Source organism: Salmo salar, chromosome 14 (genome assembly GCF_965601325.2).
Source record: "Salmo salar chromosome 14, fSalSal1, whole genome shotgun sequence".
Lineage (NCBI taxonomy): Eukaryota > Metazoa > Chordata > Actinopteri > Salmoniformes > Salmonidae > Salmo > Salmo salar.
This window is the reverse complement of record NC_138304.1, coordinates 78,505,266-78,529,462: the sequence shown is the minus strand read 5'-3', so window position 1 is coordinate 78,529,462 and position 24,197 is coordinate 78,505,266. Positions and strand designations below refer to the sequence as shown.

The following is a 24,197-nucleotide window of genomic DNA, read 5'->3' as shown; positions in this document are numbered from 1 at the left end:
TAGTGCTATTTGCAACACTTCATTAATGTAGGTAAGGTGTGCTTTGTTTGCATATCAACTATTTAGTGCAGTACAACTGCATCAGGACTGTCACAGGATTTAAATATTGACATTTTGAAATGAACGAAGCAGTGACTTGAGTGTGTGGACATAGACTAGAGGGTAGAGATACTTCCGTCCTTTCTGAGGACTACAGGTCATCATAGGGTCATTTTTTTATTGTAACTAACCCCTGAAATGCAAGGCCAAGCCTTCTTTTGTCTGGATGCACTCATCAATCCATCCGATCCTAAAGCCACTGACATAGCACTCCCACTGGGGACATGAAGTAATATTGTAATTACTGCATTAATTCTTATCTTAAAACTGATGGTCCGCATCAGCCTAGGTTATGTGGTGTCTTATTCTTTGAGTAAGCAACTTAAATGGAAAATGCATATGCCCCAATAAATTATCAAATATTTACTCTTCCCAGTGATGTGATTGAAAAAGGGATTTAGAGTTCAGCTGTGATTAGTAGGCTGTAGATTAACTTTGGCAAAGAATAAGAAAAACGAATCTTGTTTCACAGCTGAATGTCTGAAGCTTGGACAGATACAAGACTAACCCAAACATCCCAGAGCCAAATCATTCTTTTAGTTGACTAGTTAATTCCTGATTTGTTCTGTCCGAGTGATGATGATGAAAAAATCTGGCAAAGATTATATGAATGCACAGGACTTTGTCGGTGTCTGAACACTTCTTCATTTAGCCTATAGGTCAATAGGAGAGTAAATAAGCTGAAAAATAAATGGGAAATATGTAAATTATAGTATTTGGTTCTCTCAGGCAATATTTGTTTATGTATGGATATTAAACTTAGAAAATTATTATGGGCATGGAAATATTTAACCCAATTGAGATGTCTGTCATTTAGAAACAGAAACTTCCAGATAAATCAAATCAAATCAAATGTTATTGGTCACATACACGTGTTTAGAACATGTTATTGCGGGTGTAGCGAAATGCTTGCAGTAATTTAGTAATTTTAGTCGATATAATTGCTTCAAGTTGTTAACCAATTATGTCATATCTAGACCCAGTATATGATAAGTTTGATGTCTATGCTATCAACACACACCATTGAGTCATAGAAAAGTAGAACTACCTGAAGAAATGGTCCACAGTCAAAATGTCTGGTCCTGTGTGGTAGAATATGACGCTTGCAACATTCTGCAGGATTGTGAGTTCAATCCCCACCACCCATATTATTATTTTTTATTTAACCTTTATTTAACTAGGCAAGTTAGTTAAGAACAAATTCTTATTTACAATGACGACTACACCGGCCGAACCCAGACGACGCTGGGCCAATTGTGCACCGCCCTATGGGACTATCAATCACGGCCGGTTTTGATACAGCCTGGATTCGAACCAGGGTCTGTAGTGATGCCTCTAGCACTGAGACGCAGTGTCTTATCTGGATATCTTACGAGTGTAAATGGATCCGTGTAAATCATCATTATCCCACCCTCTAAAATCGTTGATTTGATTTACAGTTGTTTATTTACAACCATGACATAAGAAGCAATTACTGTGTCTTCTGCTGTAATATACCTTAGATAGTAAGATCCCCTGAACTGTTATGACTGAATCAATATTGATACCTTCTCTAACAAGAACATCTAGAAAGCAGACAAGATCCAATTAGATTAGGTTTGTTCGTTCACACTAAAACAAGAAAATAAGACTGTCAATGAGCCAGCTTGTCCTTCAGAGAGTCTGCCATCAACTCCTCGGGTAAAAAGAAAATAAATATACAGCATTAAGTTAAAGCTAGTGATCACATACATCATAATAGAGAGCACCGTATAAAGACAAATAGGTGTTTCTCAGGCTGGTCAGGACCTTTTTCTGGCAGAATTGTTATTTGTAGCAGCAGCAGCATGGATCTACTGAAGAGGAGGACAGGTATATACGCAAACCAATCAACGGAAAACAACATTTAAAGAGCCAAATTCAAAGATTATTTTCATGAGATTGATATGAATTCATCCAGGCTATAGTGTCTTTTTTGTGTGGAATGCAAGTGAATATTATTAGTTATTATAAACAATAGATGCTTTCCTGGACAGGACGCGTTCTAGTAACTTCATTCTCCAAGCAAAGGTTCATGTGAAATCCACATCACCCTGCTGATAACTGCTTTGAAATCACAACTGCTTTTGAAATTACACCATTCCCGAGGAGAACAGATACTATTATTGGGTGATTGTTTTGCTCAGTAAATGTGAATGGTTTATTACTTTCATACTAAAAACTCTCCACTGAAAGTAATACTTTTCCATGCAGGTTTTATATCACCTGCGAAATTCAATTGGTGGTAGAGAGTTACCTTGACCTGTTTAATATTACCTAATTTTACTCTTTCCAGAATGGCTAATCTCTTTCAATAGGATGAAGCACATGCCAACGACCATGACACCAGCCAAATGAAGATGTAATCTGAGATCTCTTTCACAGCAGTGACATCATTGACTTCTCCAGCAGTGTTCTTTGGATGTTTTGTTTGTCTTGTACTTTTGAGATTTAATATAAGAAGATATGCCATTTATCAGATGCATTTATCAAAGCAACTTAGAGTGGTGCGTGCGTACATTTTCATGTAGGCACGCTCCCGAGTGGTGCAGCATTCTACCGCCCACTATCTCCGGGGGTGGTCAGGAAGATCTGATCACAATCAGTTCACAATGTATCTTTTAATCGTCTACACCAGTCTGAAAATGTAGGCACATTCCACACAGAATGTGGAAAAGATCAGGACACAGGATGTATGTTAGCACCAGGCTTGAACAAGGATAGATTGAGCTTCTCCATATGAAGGAATATTTTTTCTATGTGTTGGATCCTTCTATTGTCCAGCTCCTGTAATTTCTTTGGCTGTGCGTCAACCCCCCTCCACTCACATTTTGCCTGTGGGCCTGGACTCATAGTCACATAACAGGATCCCTCCAACATACAGTACAATACTGGCTGGATATTATACAGCCCAGCCTGGATCCCTCCAACATACAGTACAGTACTTGCTGGATATTATACAGCCCAGCCTGAATCCCTCTGACATACAGTACAATACTGGCTGGATATTATACAGTCCAGCCTGGATCCCTCCAACATACAGTACAATACTTGCTGGATATTATACAGCCCAGCCTGGATCCCTCTGACATACAGTACAATACTGGCTGGATATTATACAGTCCAGCCTGGATCCCTCCAACATACAGTACAATACTTGCTGGATATTATACAGCCCAGCCTGGATCCCTCTGACATACAGTACAATACTGGCTGGATATTATACAGTCCAGCCTGGATCCCTCTGACATACAGTACAATACTGGCTGGATATGATACAGTCCAGCCTGGATCCCTCCAACATACAGTACAATACTGGCTGGATATTATACAGTCCAGCCTGGATCCCTCTGACATACAGTACAATACTGGCTGGATATGATACAGTCCAGCCTGGATCCCTCCAACATACAGTACAATACTAGCTGGATATTATACAGTCCAGCCTGGATCCCTCTGACATACAGTACAATACTGGCTGGATATTATACAGTCTAGCCTGGATCCCTCTATTCCAGAGACACCCTCGGAGAGTGGGGTCACAGACATGGTCTGTCATTATCAATGGTGACCCTGGAGCAATTAGAATTAAGTGCCTTGCTCAAGGGCCCCTCGACAGTATTTAACCTTGTCGGCTCTGGGATTCAAACTAGAATCCTTTTGGTTATTTACCCAACACTCTAACCTCGAGGCTACCTGCCACCCTGTGTAATATGTAAAACATCCAGTGTGATCCATCTGTGATGCCTGGGTGGTAAAGATAGATTTATGAGACACAACAAGCTATTAAGGAGCTGTGTGTGGCGGGGGTAATATCAAGGAGCTGTGTGTGTGTGTGTGTGTGTGTGTGTGTGTGTGTGTGTGTGTGTGTGTGTGTGTGTGTGTGTGTGTGTGTGTGTGTGTGTGTGTGTGTGTTGGGGGGGGGGGGGTAATCAGAGGGGGAAATGGGCTGGAAACTCTCTTCTTCATGCTGCATTGATTCATCCTTCAGAGAGGAGAGAGAGTAGAATCCTCCCATTATAATACACACCTCATCTACAGATACCTGGGGATGCTATCACACTGATCCCAGTTCAGCCATTACACACACCTCATCTACAGGGTTTTGGGGATGCTATCCCGTTGATCTGATCCCAGGTCTGCTGTTAAGAGGCTGGACTACCACTGCAGGTCTCTATCACCTGATCCCAGTTCAGGCCTTACCATTATACACATCTACAGGGCGGGATGATCACCACATGCTGGTATCACACTGATTCCAGGTCTGCTGGTAAGGGGTCATCAGGTCTATTTTCTCCAAGGAAAATTCAGTGGGAAGGTGTAAATTATCTTCAAATTTGAGAGCGTAATTTCATCTTTAGTTCTTCATCAGATCAGTACATTAAGAGGAATACATAATTCTCATGGCAAGCCACTTTTTCTCTTTCAGGGAGCAATCCTTCAAGCCCTGCAGTGACCAGTGTTTTCTGTCCTCTCTCTCTTTCATTTGACATTTCATTTCATTTTTTGCCACCGGGCCCTTTGCACTCTGGTGGTAAAATGACATTGGGGGAGGGGGTGGGGGGGGGGGGGGGGGGGGGGAGTAATGGTGACACAAAGTGGCCCATGAGTACAAAGCATTGGGTCGGTCGGTTGGTCCATTCTGTCCATAGTCAAGGTTATGGTAAAAAGGCCTCTCCCTCCCTCTTTTCCCTTCATAGGCATCAGCTCCAGGCTACTGTAGGCCAGACAGAGGCTGGATTCTTTTTGTCCATGGCTCTGAGTAGGCTGCCATTCCAGCAGAGGGGATGACTTAAGTCCCCCAAATGTATGAAAAAGAGTGATAATTGTTTGTAGCTTATGAGAATCCAAATAAATAGACTACCTATGTACTGACAAATAACCATTCTTAATTACTTATAAATCCATAACTAAATGTAAAGTGTTTAATGTTGGATGTCAGCCACATTCGATTCCAAGCTTTAACACAGACGATCTTTACAAAGTAAACTGAAGGTCTCGTATTAACTTTTTTTTTTAAAGCAGTGATCTTTAATTAATGTTGTGTCTTAAAGAGCTGAGGACAAGCAGATTTATTGAGCTACTCCTCCTATCTTAATTACCTAAGTGAGTTTCCCAGCTTTTGGGACGTAGTTCAATCAGTTCTGAACCAGACAAGCAGAGAGAGACTTGCATTCTGAGCTCAGTGTCCCAGAGGTAATTTAGCCCAATGTTACTGAACTCCTGATCAATCAAATAAATGTTGTCATCCCCATCTTACCATGTTCCATTTTCTTCTTCTTTTTTGTCTTGTTGCCTGTTCTCCTTCTTGCACGCATCACAGGTCAGAGGGTCGTGGGTGAACCAGATTTGTGCTTTATTGAAAGGAATATTTTCGGTGCTGGGAGAAGTCCAATTCTGTTGTAGAGCAACAATGTAGATATGATGAGGAAGGCACTGCATATTCCGCTACAGCGTAATCAGCTGATAGAGAGCAGAGGATAATACAGGGCTCTCCTTCTCGTGGCTGACGTAAGACATTTAAACATGTTAACCCTCACAAGGCTGCCGGGGCAGACGGCATCCCTAGCCGCATCCTCAAAGCATGCACAGACCAGCTGTCTGGTGTGTTTACGGGTATATTAAATCTCTCCCTATCCCAGTCTGCTGTCCCCACATGCTTCAAGATGTCCACCATTGTTCCTGTACCCAAGAAGGCAAAGGTAACTGAAATAAATGTCTATCGCCCCATAGCACTTACTTCTGTCATCATGAAGTGCATTGAGAGACTAGTCAAGGATCTTATCACCTCCACCTTACCTGTCACCCTAGACCGACTGCAATTTACATACCGCCCCAATAGGTCCACAGACGATGCAATCGCCATCACACAGCACACTGCCCTAACCCATCTGGACAAGAGGAATACCTATGTAAGAATGCTGTTCATTGACTATAGCTCAGCATTCAACACCATAGTACCCTCCAAGCTCATCATTAAGTTTGAGGTCCTGGGTCTCAACCCCACCCTGTGCAATTGGGTCCTGGACTTCCTGACGGGCCGCCCCAGCTGGTGAAGGTAGGAAACAGCCTCCTTCTGTACTCCCTGTTCACCATGACTGCGTGGCCATGCACGCCTCCACCTCGATCATCGAGTTTGCAGATGACACAACAGTACTAGGCTTGATCACCAACAATGACGAGACAGCCTACAGGGAGAAGGTGAGGGCACTCGGAGTGTGGTGTCAGGAAAACAACCTCTCTCTCAACGTCAACAAAACAAATGAGATGATCGTGGACTTCAGGAAACAGCAGAGGGAGCACTCCCCTATCCACATTGACGGGACAGCAGTGGAGGAGGTGGAAAGTTTTAAGTTCCTCGGCGTACACATCAAGGACGAACTGAAATGGTCCACCCACACAGACAGTATGGCGAAGAAGGCGCTACAGCACCTCTTCAAACTCAGGAGGTTGAAGAAATGTGTCTTGTCATCTAAACCCCTCACACATTTTTACAGATGCACAATTGAGAGCATCCTGTCGTGCGGTATCATACTTATGAGTTGCATCTATCTTTCCTCCAGTTCCCTGGAGAACCTCTATGCTCATCATTGGTTGGTAAGGCAACTGCACCGCCCACAACCGCAGGGCTCTCCAGAGGGTGGTGCGGTTTGTACAACGCATCACCGGGGGCAAACTACCTGCCCTCCAGGCCAAAAAGGTCATCAAGGACAACAACCACCCGAGCCACTGCCTGTTCACCTCGCTACCATCCAGAAGACGAGGTCAGTACAGGTGCATTAAAGCTGGGACCGAGAGACTGAAAAATAGCTTCTATCTCAAGGCCATCAGACTGTTAAACAGCCATCACTAACACAGAGAGGCTGCTGTCTACATACAGACTTGAAATCACTGGCCACTCTAACAAATGGATCACTAGTCACTTTATTAATGCCACTTTAAAATTGATGTTTACATATCTTGCATTACTCATCCCATATGTATATACTGTATTTTCTACCATCTATTGCATCTTGCCTATGCCGATTTGTCATTGCTCATATATTTATTTGTACATATTCTTATTCCATCCCTTTTCTTAGATTTGTGTGTATTAGGTAGTTGTTGTGGAATTGTTAGATTACTTGTTAGATATTGCTGCACTGTCGGAAATAAAAGCACAAGCATTTTGCTACACTCGCATTACCATCTGCTCACATTATCCAACCATCAGAGACAGGGCTGAGGCAGGCTCTGTCCTAAATGGGCCCTGGTTAAAAGTCATGGGGAATAGGAAGTCATTTTGGATGCACACTAGTTTGATGATATTCACAATAGGAGGATATTCTGACCCCATTCCTGTTTCTAATGGACGAAACACATTGTGAAAGTTTAATACGAATATACTTAATAACAGAACATCCATGTATTGTATCTATAGGGCCATGATATCAGCGCAGAGAAGAAGAGTAGAGGCTTATAGTTCAGACTAGATAACAACCAGACAGCCAGGCCCCAGCAGGCAATTACCACCAGACAGCCTTGCTGTCAGAAGCTGACTGCCGAAAAGGCCATCTAAACTCCAGCCTCAGCCTCAGCCTCAGCCCCTGCCTCAGCCCCAGCCTCAGCCTCAGCCCCTGCCTCTGCCCTACAGAAATGAGTCGGCCGCACTCCTCAGGGTTTTCTAGAGCGATTCTCTTCTTATTCTCACCTGTAAGAAGAAGAAAGCAACAACAACCTGGTCTGTAGCGCAGATAAAACACCTACATATGATCTAGCCCATGCCCCTAGAACATGATACAGGACAGGTAGAAGATCAGTTTCACGGTTCAAAGACCGTTTGGTTGTTTTAGTCATTTCCTGTTTATATGAATATAGGCCAGAATTAGATGAAGATGGTTGTTGGTTGTGAACTGGCTGTGATGGATTTAGTGAAGCTGAAAACAATCCCATTTACAGTATAAGGCTCCTTTCTTGAAATAACCAACCAATTTTGAATCAGACTCCATTTGTCTAGGAGAGAGCACATCTGAATAGGGTGCCACTTGGGACAGCCTTTGTTTTGATATCTATGATGAGGACAAGAGCAGATGGACTAAACTTCATTCAGTGGGAAACAAAAGTTCAAAGTCAGATCTGTGAGACGCGGATGACACCCTATCAAAACTATTGCACTATGAAGGGAATAGGGTGTCATTTGGGACGTATCCAGAGGTAGAATAGAGATAAAAGAGTAGAGAATAAAGACATATTTACATTCAAGAAAAATATGTATCTAAGGGAGACAGTAGCCACAGAGGAGAGGAGAGAACATACAATATTAAAGAGGTAGGAAAGAAAGACAGCCCTTCCCTTTCACACACCTGTTTGATGTGCAAGTATTGTTTCAAGGGCATCTAAAGGTAAATAATATCCATAAATTAATGCCTTTTCAAGTTTCCAAATCTGCCAAACTGCCAAGATCCACCAGGACTTTCCATCTGAGGCCTCTTAAAAGAGTAAACCTATATTTATAAACTGACTTCATCCCAGAGTGTCAAATCAATACAGTGAAGATTCTGGCAAGTCATTTATTTCATAGACATCCCATGTTGTGATTCTCATTAGAGGTTGTGTCCCAAAAGGCACCGTATTCCCTATGTAGTGTACTGCTTTTGACTAGAGCCGAATGGGCCCTGGCCAAAAGTAGTGGACTATAAATGGAATAGGAGTCTTATATTGATGTTAAGTCAGAAGTACAGAGGGACAAAGATCATTGTATTTTGTTGTATTTACGCTGAACAAAAATATAAAGTGTTGGTCCCATGTTTCATGAGCTGAAATAAAAGATCCTAGAAATTTTCAATATGCACAAAAAGCCTCTTTCTCTAAAAATGTTGCGCACACATTTTTTTTACTTCCCTCTTAGTGAGCATTTCTCCCTTGCCAATATAATCCATCCACCTGGCAGGTGTGGCATATCAAGAAGCTTGTGCTGGGGACAATAAAAGGCTAATCTAAAATGTGCAGTTTTAAGGGAGAATGCAATTGTTGAGGGAGTTGAGGGATCATGCAATTGGCATGATGACTGCAGAAATGTCCACGAGAGATGTTGCCAGAGAATGCAATGTTAATTTTTCTACCATAAGCTGCTTGCAATGTCATTTTAGAGAATTTGTCAGTACGTCCAACTGGCCTCATAACTGCAGACCATGCGTAACCACGCCAACCAGGACCTCCACATCCGACTTCTTCACCTGCGGGATCGTCTGAGACCAGCCACCCGGACAGCTGATAAAACTGTGGGTTTGCACAGCCCAAGAATTTCAGCACGAACTGTCAGAAACCGTCTCAGGGAAGCTCATCTGCGTGCTCGTTGTCCTCACCAGAGTCTTGATCTGACAGCAGTTCGGAGTCGTAAATGACTTCAGTGGGCAAATGCTCACCTTCGATGGCCACTGGCATGCTGGAGTACTGTGCTCTTCATGGATGAATCCCAGTTTCAACTGTAACTGACAGATGGCAGACAGAGTGTATGGCGTCATGGCGAGTGGTTTGCTGATGTCAACGTTGTGAAAAGAGTGCCCCATGGTGTCGGTGTGGTTATGGTATAGGCAGGCATAAGCTACTGACAACGAACACAATTGTATTTATTGATGGCAATTTGAATGTACAGAGACCTTGACGAGATCCTGAGGCTCATTGTCGTGCCATTTTTCATCCGCCATTCACCTCATGTTTCAGCATGATAATGCACAACCCCATGTCGCAAGGATCTGTACACAATTCCTAGAAGCTGAAAATGTCTCAGTTCTTCCATGGCCTGCATACTCACCAGACGTGTCGCCCATTGAGCATGTTTGGAATGCTCTGGATGAACTTGTATGATGCCGTGATCCAATTCCCACCAATATCCAACAACAAGAGTGGGACAACATTCCACAGGCCACAATCAACAGCCTGATCAACTCAATGCGAAAGAGATGTGTCGCGCTGCATTTGGCAAATGGTGGTCACACCTGATACTGACTGGTTTTCTGATCCAACAGATGCATATCTGTATTCCAGTTATGTAAAATGTATAGATTAGGGCCTAATGAATTTATTTCAATTGACTGATTTCCTTATACAAACTGTAACTCAGTAACATTCTTGAAATTGCTGCATGTTGCGTTTATATATTTTCTGTGACTAACAACTTGTTTCTAATTTCTACCACAGTACATTTACACTGTTCTCCCTACCACACAACTTTTTACCGTAGTACAGAAGATCACTTAAGAAATTCACCCCCAAAAAAGATGTATGCATTTGCCAGTTAATAAATACATGAGAGTATATTAAACATTTATTAGCTATGCATGAGGTTTACAAGTACACAGGACATTGACATGATGACACAGTAGTTTACAGCACATGGAATGCTTGCTAGAAGTAAAGTACATAAACCAAAAAACGAGCGTCTTGGGACATCCTCTGTTCTAAATGACAGGCCGGTAGTGACCTGTGGCTGTAGTCTGGTTGATGCTCCTTCCACATGATTGGTGACGATAAAAGAGGAGCACCACAACATTGATTACAGCGTTTTAATCAAGAGGAGATAATGAGACCTTGAGTTAATTATAGAATAAAAGGCAGAAAGTGGCTGCTAGGTAAGAGCTCATCAACATGATTAAAAGGAATGGAACACACATCAATGAAAACTAGATCAAAACGTTCCTGTAGCTCACTGGCATTATTCATTGTTGGACATAGAGGATCTGACAATAGGTGTATAATTGCATTCGGTTCTGAGCATCACTGTGGAATGAATATGATGTTCAAATGTGTGTGTGTGTGTGTGTGTGTGTGTGTGTGTGTGTGTGTGTGTGTGTGTGTGTGTGTGTGTGTGTGTGTGTGTGTGTGTGTGTGTGTGTGTGTGTGTGTGTGTGTGTGTGTGTGTGTGCGTGTTTTGGGTTTTAATAACTTTGTGGGGACCAGAAGTCCTCACAAAGACTGTAAAACCAGTCCTCACAAGGGGTTAGAGGTTTGGGGTTAAGGTTTGGGTTAAGGAAAACAGGATTTTGAATGGGAATCAATTGTTTGGCCCCCACAAGGATAGCAAAACAAATTTGAGTGTGTGTGTGTGTCTGCAGAGCAAGAGAACGCCGTGAATATAGCTGTCTCACAGTGACAGCCAGGATCGTGACATCCTTTACGTACATTCATAATCAAATAAGCCATGTAACTGCTCTTACTCTGCATTAACTCAGACAGGATAATCCCAGATAAGCCTTGGCATTATAAGCCACTCCAGAGTGGAAGTGGAGCCACTAGCTGCTATCCCCCGGCAGTGATGAGAGAGTTGACACACACACACACACACACACACACACACACACACACACACACACACACACACACACACACACACACACACACACACACACACACACACACACACACACACACACACACACACACACACACACACACACACACACACACACCACACCACACACACACACCGCTTCAGTGTTATTGTCCGGGGAACTGGCCTCAGAGTGAAAAGAGAATCACTTCCTCTAATGGAAAACTATTGTCTGACTGCTACTCCACTGACAACATCAGTTGAGAGGAATAGACATAGGGAACAGGATACCATTTGGGATGCAGACACAGAGTAGAGTTGTTTTATACATGGAAAGCTATTTTGGGATTTCCACTGCCCTCGTGGCCTGTTCAGATGATCTCAGACCAGTTTGGGAACCCTTTGTCCTGAATGCTGTTTTTCTGAATGCCATTTTTCCTTCCTCTATATTTCACTGCCTCTAGACTATCTAAGCTTCTTGGCATACAATAAGGCACTGCAAGTGAATTATTTATTCATTTGAGTGGATTATATATACGGTAATGAACAAAACCAAATGCAATTAGAAGTGTCATTTCGAGCAATAGGATGTCAGGCCTGTGGCATACTGCATTATTCATTTCTTTCTCTTCCCTTGCAGTCGGGTTATACAGCAGTGGAGGCTGGTGGGAGGAGCTATAGTTGGACGGGCTCATTGCAATGGCTGGAATGGAATAAATGGTTTCCATATGTTTGATGTGTTCGACACCGTTCCATTTATTCTATTCCAGCCATTACAATGAGCCCGTCCTCCTATAGCTCCTCGCACCAGCCTCACGTTATGGCAGTAAACATCATAATGTGGGGAAGGATGACACGTTTTCCCCCCATTTAACTATCTGAGTCCACAAAGAAATACTAGTAGGGTTCACTGTCAGTTCAGCCTACTTTAGAATGTACATCAAATGTATACAGAGCTGAGCTGCTTCTCAAATAGCACCCTATTCCCTATATAGGGAATAGGATGCCATTTGAGATGAGTGCTTTGTGTCTCTGTGAAGAATAAAATGTTCCCTGACAGATTCTGCCAGAAGATGAGATACTCCATTGCCGGGCTGGTCTCCTGTCTGTCTCTTTTGAGGTTAGGAGAAGTGTGATACAGGTCTCCCTAGCTATCACAGTGGATCTGGGCCGATTCCGGCTAAGAGTCGAGGCGCTCGGCTGAGAGTCAGATTCGGCCAACGTCATGAGGCCCGAGTCTTAGGCAATATTACTTATGGCTAGGATGCAGGGATTGAGCTCGGGCTGATTCCGGTGTGAGTTATCTGGCCCAAACGTATTACTTGCGTCTCGGGCTGATTGGGGCTACTCTCTGGCAGATGATTACACAGGTTGCTTTATATAATTAACATTTCATTATTTATTTATTTTTCCATATTTTATCATTGTTTCTGTGATCAAAAAATAAAATTAACATTCTTTAAGAGTCCTGTTGAAGTAGTATTTTAGTATTTTGATACTTTGTGCAAGGCAATTGATAAGCATTAAAAACTTTGTGGCTGGAGCCTCCCGAGTGGCACAGCAGTCTAAGACACTGTATCGCAGTGCAAACTGCGGTTCTACAGATGCTGGTTCGATACCCATGCCGGCCGTGACCAGGAGACCCATGAGGCGACGCACAATTGGCCCAGTGTCGTCTGAGTTAGGGGACGGTTTGGCCGGTCAGGATGTCCTTGTGCCATCGCGCTGTAGTGACTCCTATGACGCAAGCACGCTGACACGGTCAACAGGTGTACAGTGTTTCCTCTGACTTTTTTGGTGGAAGAGTATAATTTGTATGCATAAAATGAATAATAGTAATATTTAAAATGACTAAATAGGGTAATTTTTGTATACATTTATTTAAATTTGGATCAGGCAGCTTCTGGGGGGAATTCTGGTAAGATGCCGGCAAAGTCAGCTGAATTCCTGTAGACGGAAATGGCCGATGTACTTGGGCCGATTCTGGGCAGTCATTCATTTTGATTCCGGGCCGAGTCCGACACCCGATTCCAGGCCGATTCTATCAGTTCTGGCCCCCCGGAAGAGGGACGCTTCTGGGCTGATTCCTCATTGCTAGCTGGGTCCTATCTGTCTCTATAGAGGAGAAGTGTAATAAAGGTTTCCTGTCTGTGGCTCTAGACGCTTGGGGAAGTGTGATGCAGGTTTCCTGTCTGTCTCTCTGGAGGAGAAGTGTGATACAGGTCTCTGGTCTGTCTCCAGAGGAGAAGTGTGATACAGGTCTCCTGTCTGTCTCTCTGGAGGAGAAGTGTGATACAGGTCTCCTGTCTGTCTCTCTGGAGGAGAAGTGTGATACAGGTCTCCTGCCTGTGGTTCTAGAGGCTGCATGGGAGAAGTGTGAGGCTGGACTGCTGTCTCTCTCTCGCTCTTAAAGCTGGGAGAAGTGTTATACAGGTTAATTGTCTCTCTCTATAAAAGCTGGGAGAAGTGTGATGTTGGTCTGCTGTGTCTATGGGACAAGAGCTAGGAAGTGTGATCTACACATTAGCCTCTTCCCTTTACAGTTCCTCTACAGGTGGCTCTGCTACGACATCCACGGAGAGAAATGAAATGTTCAGTGTTTGGTCTGTAGATAGATCAGAGATCCACACTGAAGTTTCTTCATCTGGTTTCTTCAGCTGGGAGATGTGTTCTCCTTTCCTTTTAAAGACCAAATCGGTGCATTTCTTTCATGTGGTCCTGCCATGTGATTCTTCTGAGAGCTGTCTGGAAGCTACATCTTAGAGTCATGTCATTCCAGCGATGTTTTGTTTCAACCTAAAAGGATACAAAAAGCTATTATAAGCAGCTTAAACGAACACAAAAACAACAACAACAATATTATCAACAACAACAACAAGCTCTTTAATCACTTTTAAGATATTGTCATTGTGGACGTAAAAGAGCCCGGCTGCTCTTTGAAGTTTAATGGATTTTTGTCAAAACCAATCAATAAGTCATTATCTCTATGTGTGTTGATGATGGAGAGGAGATGAGAACCCCGCCAGCGCTCAGCTCGCTATCCTTTTCATATGTCTCCAGCTGGAAGGGCCTATAGAGGTTGGTTCTGATGGCACGGGGCCCACGCCTGCACAGAGCTGAACTCCTCTGTATACTAATCACACAGACACAAAGGGTGGCAGCGGCCCCGCCTGGCACACACAACCAGGGGGATTGTGGGCCGGTAAAACAGGGAGGATTATGGTTTGTGCTCTGTTGAGACGTCCAGGATTTCTCCCCAGTCTGGAGACTATCCCAGAGGAACAGCTTTCCTGTGCCGCAGTAACATGGGTTTACCATGTTTAACACAAGGTGGTAACAAGCCGTTCAGACATGTTCCACGGCTGCTTAGAGGCACCACAATATGTTGAGCTCATAATAGGATCTGTGTGGCCACATCCAAACGAGTACCCTATTCATACCCCTTGACTTATTCCACATTTTCTTGTGTTATAGCCTGGATTCAAAATGTATTAAATTGTTGTTTTTTTCTCACCCATCCACGCACAATAGCCCATAATGGCAAAGTGAAAACCTGTTTTTAGACATTTTTCCAAATCTATTGAAAATTAATATCTCCTTTACATAAGTATTCACACCCCTGAGTCGATACATGTTAGAATCACCTTTGGCAGCGATTAGAGCTCAGAGTCTTTCTGGGTAAGTCTCCAAGAGCTTAATATTTGATTTTTTTTTTTTATTCTTCAAGCTCTGTCAAGTTGCTTGCTGATCATTGCTAGACAGCCATTTTCAAGTCGATTTATGTCAAAAATTGTAGCTTAGCCACTCTGGAACATTCAATGTCGTCTTGGTAAGCAACTCCAGTGTATATTTGGCCTTGTGTTTTAGGGTATTGTCCTGCTTAAAGGTGAATTTCTATCACTGTCTATTGGAAAGCAGACTGAACCAGGTTTTCCTCTAAGATTTTGCTTGTGCTTAGCTCTATTCCATTACTTTTTATCCTAAACAACTCCCTAGTTCTTGCCGATGACAAGCAAACCTATGATGCAGCCACCACCAAGATTGAAGAGTGGTACTCAGTGATGTGATGTGTTGGATTTGCCCCAAACACAACGCTTTGTATCCAGGACATTTCTTTGCCACAATTTTTTCAGTTTTACTTTAGTGCCTTATTGTAAACAGGATGCATTTCTGTATTCTGTACAGGCTTCCTTCTTTTCACTCTGTCATTTAGGTTAGTATTGTGGTGTAACTACAATGCTGTTGATCCATCCTCAGTTTTCTCCTATCACAGCCATTAAACTCTGTAACTGTTTTAAATCACCATTGGCCTCATGGTGAAATCCCTGAAGGGTTTCCTTCCTCTCCAGCAACCGAGTTAGGAAGGATGCCTTTATCTTTGTAGTGACTGGGTGTATTGATACACCATTCAAAGTGTAATTAATAACTTCACCATGATTTTTTTGCGAAGCATTGGAAAACCTCCCCAGAGTGAGTCCATGCAAATTATTATGTGATTTGTTGAGCACATTTTTACTCCTGAACATATTTAGGCTTGCCATATCAAAGGGGTTGAAAACTTAGTGATGCTATACATTACAGCTCTTCATTTTTACTTCATTTGAACAAAATTCTAAAAACATAATTCCACTTTATCATTATGGGGTATTGTGTGTAGGCCAGTGACACAAAATCTAAATATGATACATTTTAAATTCAGGCTGTAACACAACAACATGTGGAAAAAGTCAAGGGGTCTGAATAGTTTCTGAAGGCAGTGTAGTAGACTACTTTTGACCAGGGCCCATATGATTCTGGTTAAAAGTAGTGCACTATACAGCACTGTAGCTTTTTAATCTCGGCTAATACTGTATTTGTAACAAAAGCTTCCTGGTTATGTTGATTTAAAGGAGGAGAATTATCCGAATAATAGCGTGGGCTGCAACTCACCTTCAGAGCTTGAGGGTGTTCGGATGTGCCCTGGGCTCTGGCACCAGCCTAAAATAAAGAAAATAACATGATTGATTACAATAATAAAGGTACAGAAAGAAAACAAACTACTTCAATTTAAAGTGATCCAGAACAATTGTTTTAGTACGGTTAAAGAGTAATTCATTTTACTTACAATACAACATATTTTATCAAAGTCTTATAATACACTTATTGCACACCAAGCTTACTAGAAATATTACAGCTATTTATATTACTTTTTAATGTTTTATATCGAAGTCTAATTAATCCCCAGTGTTGACTTTTAAACCCCTTCAAGATTAAGAAAGACTTAATAAAGAACAACATATTAAAGTTCATTTTGGTTTTAGTGCTTTATGTTTGTCAGTCTACGTTAGGATGAGGTTAGGTTGGTTGGGTTTGATTACCTTGTGGAACGGATGGACGGAGGTCTTTTAAAACAGCTACTGTCTGTCTGCCGTCCTCTCAGTGCGGAGGTCAGCTGGGGTTCAGAGGTCAGGGGTCATTTAGAGTCTCTCTAACGGAGGGGCATGGCCAAAGGGCAGGGGCCGCATGGGTCTTTATAGACTGAGAGATAGAGGGCCACACCACCAGAGGGGAACACAGGGAGCAAAACAACAACAGAAACGATTTCCCCTCCATACAAATTCCATACAATTGTGTGAAAGCCATTGCTTACATCCAGTAGAAAAGCTATGAACAGTCCCTAGGAGTTTCTCCTGGTGTCACTGCTTGTTGTCATTAAAATGTAATAGCACTGTCTATTATAAGATGCTCAAAGTGACTTATTGTCAGATAGGCAAGTGAGAAAATACAGGTGCCGATGCCATTGTTATTGTATATGTTAGTGTACTGTACTATTACCTATGCTGTAACACATTGAAATCTGTTTTATTAAGAGATAACATATGAAAAACACACAACATCAAAGACTTAAATCTGTGATTGACATTGAATCTAAACCATTCCCTACAAAACATTACCTGAATTGTAAAATACAAATATGCATCACAGTTCTTACAAAATTGTGTTGTTTTGTTGCTTGCATTCAGTTTTAAGATTTTTCATAAAAATAATGTTAACTTTTATGCGGTTTTACATGTTATCATATTATTCAGAAGCTAATTCTTGATCAACATGGTATCGCTCGAGTCTATACATTCATTACGGAAGATAAAAACCTGTCTTAAAGTGAGCATTTCAATATTATCATCAGCATCATTCTTTCCAATGTTAGTTTTATTAGTTTAGATTATAGTGTTTTTCTATTTAGCTATGTAAATACAGAATTAGGCTCTTGAACACAAACGTACTTCTTTCAAAAGGTTTATTGAGCATCAACCAAGAAGAAAAATTTAAAGGGCTTACATAAGCGGAGAAGGTTAATATGCTAATACACTATTTCTGCTACCAGACCAATTCTACATGGTTTAATGTCTCAAGAAACGGATTATTACATTGTCTGAAAGCATTTCAGGTTTTTAAACCCCTAAAAAATAATAGATTGAATGAATTATTAAGAGCTTTACATAAAATGTTTTGCAGCTCTTGATTCTTTTTTTTTTTACTGAAGATTTTTACACAAAAAAAGAAGAGAATGGCCTGTGAATGAAGATTGATTAAAGGGGGGAATTAAACAGAAACACACACGTCTACACACGTTTTAAGATAGGAATAAAACAGCTGACACTATCCACAATGATTCCACACCATGCTTGTATAAGCCCTTTAACACTAAAGAACTATCATTTACAAAAGGAGATCAAACAACAATATGTATTTCAGGATCGTTCTGTTTTCTGATTGGAAAGGTTTCATTTACAAGGGACACAATTGACCAATCACCCCCAGGAAAAAATATCTACAATACTTCACCTCTCTACAACTAAATCACTAACATATTAAAGTCACCAATCCCTCTATAACCAGGTCCATAGTATTTAGATATCTACTTGTTTAGGAGTGGGTAGATGACCTAAAATATACACATTATTCTGGTGAAAACAGTCTTGATATGATACCAGGTTTTTCTGTTTTTAAAAACCAAATTTACGATTGAGTGTTTTTATTCTAAAAAGAAGGGAGCGTCCGTATAAAATCCATTACTTGATGACACGTCCATGAGGGATTCTGCAGGTTGTTGTATAATCAGTTCAATATCTGGAGTAGGGCGTCTCTCTGTACACTCCCTTGGTCGTCCGTGCAGCTGGCACCTTGCTGCGATTAGTTGTCCACTCCTCCTGACCTGCTTTATAGGGAAACAACAGTAAGAATCACTTCTACACACACACACTTTTGTGTAACTCAGATGTTTGTCATTTTTACGCTGATGTCAAGAGGTTATCGGACAAAATTGTTTATATTTTCCTTAGCCTGGAACTGAGGTAAGTATTCAGCTATCATACTTTAATCAGGCATCAATCCAGTCAAAAATAGTTCAATTATGTCAAGGTTCTGTCTTCATCAGTGAACATAAATCAAGCATCATGACTTTCTGGTCACAAAATCCTTTGAGAGTCTGATGTTGATATGGCTTATCCAACTGGAACAACAGAAGACTCCCACAGCCTCTGTAGTTCAAACAAAAAATCCACCAATAAGCTTGTCATTCACCTAGAAGGATGCATTTAGATAATTGAAACAGAGGATCAAATAGCTACTTGAAAAGAGCCAGTGTAGTGGCTACTAGCAAAAGGGCACAATAACCATTAGCCCAAATCAGACCTCATTCAGGCCCTCTGCTGTCTATGTGCCAAGTGCCTGCTGCATCGATGGCAGCCTTTGTGTGATCTCTAGCCAGCAGAGTCTCATCCCCGGAGCAGAGCAGAGGCTCACAAAGAACAGTTTTTTCCCTGACATGGTTTCTGCTGGCAGCCCATAACCAATAGTTTCTAATTAAACCTGTCACCGTTTCTCTGGCACTCACTTTAGATAGACAGTGACCAAGGTAACCTTGTGTTTAGAGATCAGCTATGTACCATCAACTCTGTTTATCATTTAAACAAACCCTTCCTTTGAACTGTCAAACACCTCTTTCTTTTGACCTGTTAGAAAGCATTTAGCGTGGCACTGTTACCCGGGGTGTGTGTCTGTGTGAGTGCTTTGGAGGTTAGTTCTTTACACTTTTCCGCCAGTTTCTTGCCACATTATTCCAGTGTGTTAATCTGTATTGCAAAAACAAATATGAATAAACTCTTCTTTCAGTTAAAATAACAACAATTAGGTGGTACTTATATTTGTAGTGTGTATTATACTAGTGTGTGCATTATACACGTTTTTTGCATTTCCCACTTCCCCTGAGACAGCCTCACAGCCAGGGATCAGCCATCAATGACAGCGACCCAGGAGCAATTAAAGTTAAGTGCCTTGCTTAAAGGCACAACGACAGATTTTTCACCTAGTCAGATCGGGGATTCGAACCAGTGACCTTCGGTTACTAGCCCAAAGCTCTTACAGGCTCCTAGGCTACCTGCCCTATGTTATGGTCAATTACAAAGTTATTATGGACCAAAGAACATATACTGTAAGTCCTTCATGTTACAGATAGTGTCTCAGTCTGGTGACAACTGTATACATTTACTGTGAAGTGCTGTAAGAATTGACATCTGCCAAAGCAAGAGGAGACCAGGGTAAACTTAATGAGATGACATTAACAGCTCAGTGACTGAAACAGGAACCATACAGCGCTCAAGTCATTACACCAGAAAATAAAACTATGGTTAAAGCTATATTAGAAAACCAGACGTCAAGGCATATCAGTTACTCTATCACTCATGGTTTATGTATGAATACACTCAGGGCACTGTGTAGACGTAGCCATGCCCCGCTTTATAGAATTACTGTGTCTTTATCAGACATCCCCAACCTTTATAATAACAGAATTATATTTGACATTGTCAGAAAAATGAGCACTGTTCATATGGAGTTGCGTAAAAGAGGTCTAATTCTGTTGTGAAACAGAATAATCATTCAGCAATTATTTTACCATTATATTGACAAAGAACATGCCTCATGATATACGTCTACAACAAATGTGTCCCAAAAATGTATGTAGCGCCTACTCAGGGAAATTACATTGCATGTGGGTTTGAAAACCCTTAGAGTCAACTGACACACCGGTGTGTCAATCTACGTAACATAATAAAAAAATCCCCTTCAAAATCCGTCAGTTTAAACTAAAGATATCCGTCTCAATCTACCGCATCTGCCGATATCGCAGATCCACATCTGCGGTGAAAGGTGGGAGAGCTAGATCTGTGTTTGTCCATGAAACATCCGGAACACCGGTCTTCTCACAAAAACATCTGTCGCTTCCAAACTGTTTTACCTACCTATTTTGACTTCTCTATGGAAAGGGGAGACTCTCGCGAACACGATGGTATTTTGCTCTACAACCCCCACAAGTGTCAGGGGACTTGTCTGAAGAAGATACAGTCAATGTGCCAACTTCTGTTTGTAGCGTCCGAACTGTTTGGGCTACAAACTAATGTGAACCCACTGTGGAAAAGGGGAGATTCTCAGAAGCACGATGGGGTTCTACAATTTGCTTTATGACCCCCACAAGTGTCACGGGACTCATCTGAAGGTAACAGGCACCGGTTAAAAAAATATTATAGAGGATGAAGGTAGTTTTGTGCCTACCCAAAAAGAGGTTAAATATGTGTAATAATAATAATAATAATAATAATAATAATAATAATAATAATAATAATATATATATATATATATTTATTTCCTGAGCTTTCTTATATCTCCTAGCTATAGGACAAACACTTCACTTCATTAACACTTACCATGTGTTATTCAATGCATCTACGTGTTATTCAGTGCGTTTCTCTGGGTTATGGTAGTAAAGGCCAAATTCAATATTTTATCAAATACTTTTTTTCTTTATTTTTTTTTATACCTAAAGGGGTCCAAAAATTCAAAATCAAATAGCTAAATGAGCCATAATATGACCATCTTAAAACAAATCCAGATGTCAGCTAAGAACCCCCTTTTAAGAATTCACAGCATTCAAACTGCTGAAGAACAAAGAATCACATTGAACAAGACAGTATTCATTTCAACAACATTTTATAGGTTAATAAAGCAGTTAGTAACTCACCGTATGACTCATATGATTCCTCACCATTATCGTGTCCGTACTCATAATAATCGTCTGAGCTGTGTAAGGAAAGAAAGAGGAGACATCCATCAGAATCTCTTTTTAACAATAAAATGACATGCCCGGGCCTTTTCTTAATAGAGAACAATAGAGGTTGCGGTTTCTACAACACACAGCCATCAAATCATTACCTGGAATGTGAACGACATGAACTGTTCGGTAAAGTGAAAAAATATCAACGTGAGAAAATGATGTGCAGAATTGATGTACCATTCCGCTGTATGTAATCATAAAGATATACTCTACATGGCATTACAAACATACGCAAAAGGTTCATACAGAATGTTTCTTTCATAACTAGGCCTTCCCTCTCTTAGAGGATGGCTGTGTCCATCCCCCCATATCCTGTCCCATAACAGAGGATATGGAGATATACTGTATATGAGAGATGGCACCTGTAATGAAAAATAAAAAGGCTGTCTTGAATTGTGGTTCATTTCTTTGCTATTCTTTATTTATTTCTCAGCAGTTCCCGTTGACTTGCTGACAGAACAATCGTGTGCTGGCATCATTCAGTATCAGACCTATCATTCAGACCCAGAAAGGTAATTCATCATAAAGCTGCCATAGAGCTGACACTGGCAGCCCATCACAACTGAGTCCCCCCCTTCCCACCCTCAGCCATTATCACCTTGGCTGATAACGGAGAACAGCAAAACCAAGCAAAAATGGCCCCAGACATTATCACCTTAGCTGCTGTAGGTTCATCTACCTCAGTCGATCTATAAACACATAGCCTATTAGCTATACAATTGTAATGCTATACCCCTGAAAGAGGGGAAATATGAGAACTGATTCACACTGACACGTAGCATCTGTTCAGTCAGTTGTAATGATGAATTGCATATCATCAACTCGTAACAAAGATATCTCATCTCTTTGTATTCCTAGGCATTACTAATCAAGCTCTGCACAAACAGACATCAATGGAGCACACAGATGATCGTATTATCACATTCACATTAATTATTAGAATATTACTTACGATTCTGTATTAATTTCAGTGATGTATTCGGGGCGGCAGGTTGCCCAGTGATTAGGGTGTTGGGCCAGCCGTAACCGAAAGGTTGCTAGATCGAATCCCTGAGCTGACAAGGTAAAAATCTGTTGTTCTGCCCCTGAACAAGGCAGTTAACCCACTGTTCCTAGACCGTCATTGTAAATAACAATTTGTTCATATCTGACTTGCCTAGTTAAAATAAGGTTAAAAAAACTGTAGTGGTAAAAGAAAGTAGGTAATGGGTAAGCTATCAACTCCAGTGGGTGATGGAGATAAGAACAACCATCCACCAATATGTATTAACTGTATTATTTGCATTATGATGGCATTTTAATGTAGTCCTATATGGATGATAGGAGACGTTCATATTGAAACATATCTTCTTTTCTTTGTTCCTAACTTGGTTGATAAGAAAGTTATTATGAGAACTTAGTAGCCTATTTTTTGCTCCTGCTGAGGTAGGCTCCGAATAACGTTAGCTTCCTACTTCACCCCTCTAGCTGGCTCAGTAATACTAGCCAGAGCCCTTCATAAGTCTCTGCCGCCAGCTAGTCTACTTGAGCTGACTTCCTCGGCCTGTGCAGCGAGAGGGCAGAGCTAGCCATTTGAGAGAGTGGTGAATGTGCTGCTAAAAAGCTAAATCTGGGAGGCAGATACGGGGAACGCATTGGAAGATAACGAACAAACCTCTGTTCATGATTCCACTCGTTCGCAAAGATGCAGGCGAACTCAGTCTGATCAAGAATCTAAGTTTTGATCAATGCTGGGAGCAATATTTAGATGTAATTGATTTTCTTTATTGTGTACAAAATATATATTAGTGTTACTACAATAGGTCTATGACAGGGTCACCTTTCCTCTCCTCTCTTTGGCTTAGTGCTGGAGGTGACACTACAGGCCCATATATACACCAGATCAACACAGAAGGTTGACGTTTATGATTTTCTCATTTCAAAGCACTTAATCATTATTAAACTTTGAATGACAGCATGTTTCTTTTGGGGGGGGGGGGGACTTAAAGACACAAGCTGACATGAACAATTGAAAATCATGTAAGGGAACAGAGGGGGAAAAATGTCCATTGTTGTGGATCTATAAACGTCTGCTTGAGACATTGTCCAGAGAAGGCATTCATGTTGGGTTTCTTCCCCCAGGGAGATCATTGACTTGGCATGAAGATTTCATTGCTCACACAGCTCATGACTCAACCAGTGAACAATAACAGCAGAAACAAAGGCAGCCTTTTTCCTCTTATCCAAACTGGATCCCTGCTAAGATGTGAGTGATTATTTATGCTATGTGTCCACAAAGAGAAGCCAGACGTTGTTATTCAGAGTGTGATGTTTTCCAATCAACCCTCACAGCAGAGGTACCACTGTGAGACTTTCACTGGTGTCCAGCTGCTAATATATACCTGACACCACTCATCATGGCTTTAGAGAGAAAACCAGAGAGAGAGAGTGTGAGAGAGATAGAGAGAGAGAGAGAGAGAGAGAGAGAGAGTGAGTGTGAGAAATATATATATATAGAGAGTAACAGAGAGATAGAGAAAAGTAGAGGGAGAAGGAGAGAGAGAGCAAGAGAGAGAAAGAGATGCAACAAATGAATGCATGTTCTCTCTTTCCGTGTCTTGTACACTGTGAAACACCTGACAG

The 24,197-nt window shown here is 41.4% G+C and overlaps 1 protein-coding gene across 2 annotated transcripts in view; it reads right to left on the bottom strand.

Moving 5' to 3' along the window:
- Positions 1-17,688: 17,688 nt before the first annotated feature.
- Positions 17,689-24,197, bottom strand: part of LOC106570219 (KH domain-containing, RNA-binding, signal transduction-associated protein 3) — a 152,438-nt gene continuing 145,929 nt past the window's right edge. The window contains exons 8-9 of one of the 2 annotated variants that reach the window (XM_014142306.2): positions 21,483-21,541; positions 17,689-18,623 (exon numbers count right to left, since the gene is read on the bottom strand). In XM_014142306.2, the coding sequence (XP_013997781.1) occupies positions 18,529-18,623; positions 21,483-21,541 (154 nt within the window). In that variant the 3' untranslated portion in view covers positions 17,689-18,528. The remainder of the gene's footprint in view (positions 18,624-21,482; positions 21,542-24,197) is intronic. The other variant, XM_014142307.2, reaches the window with a different exon arrangement.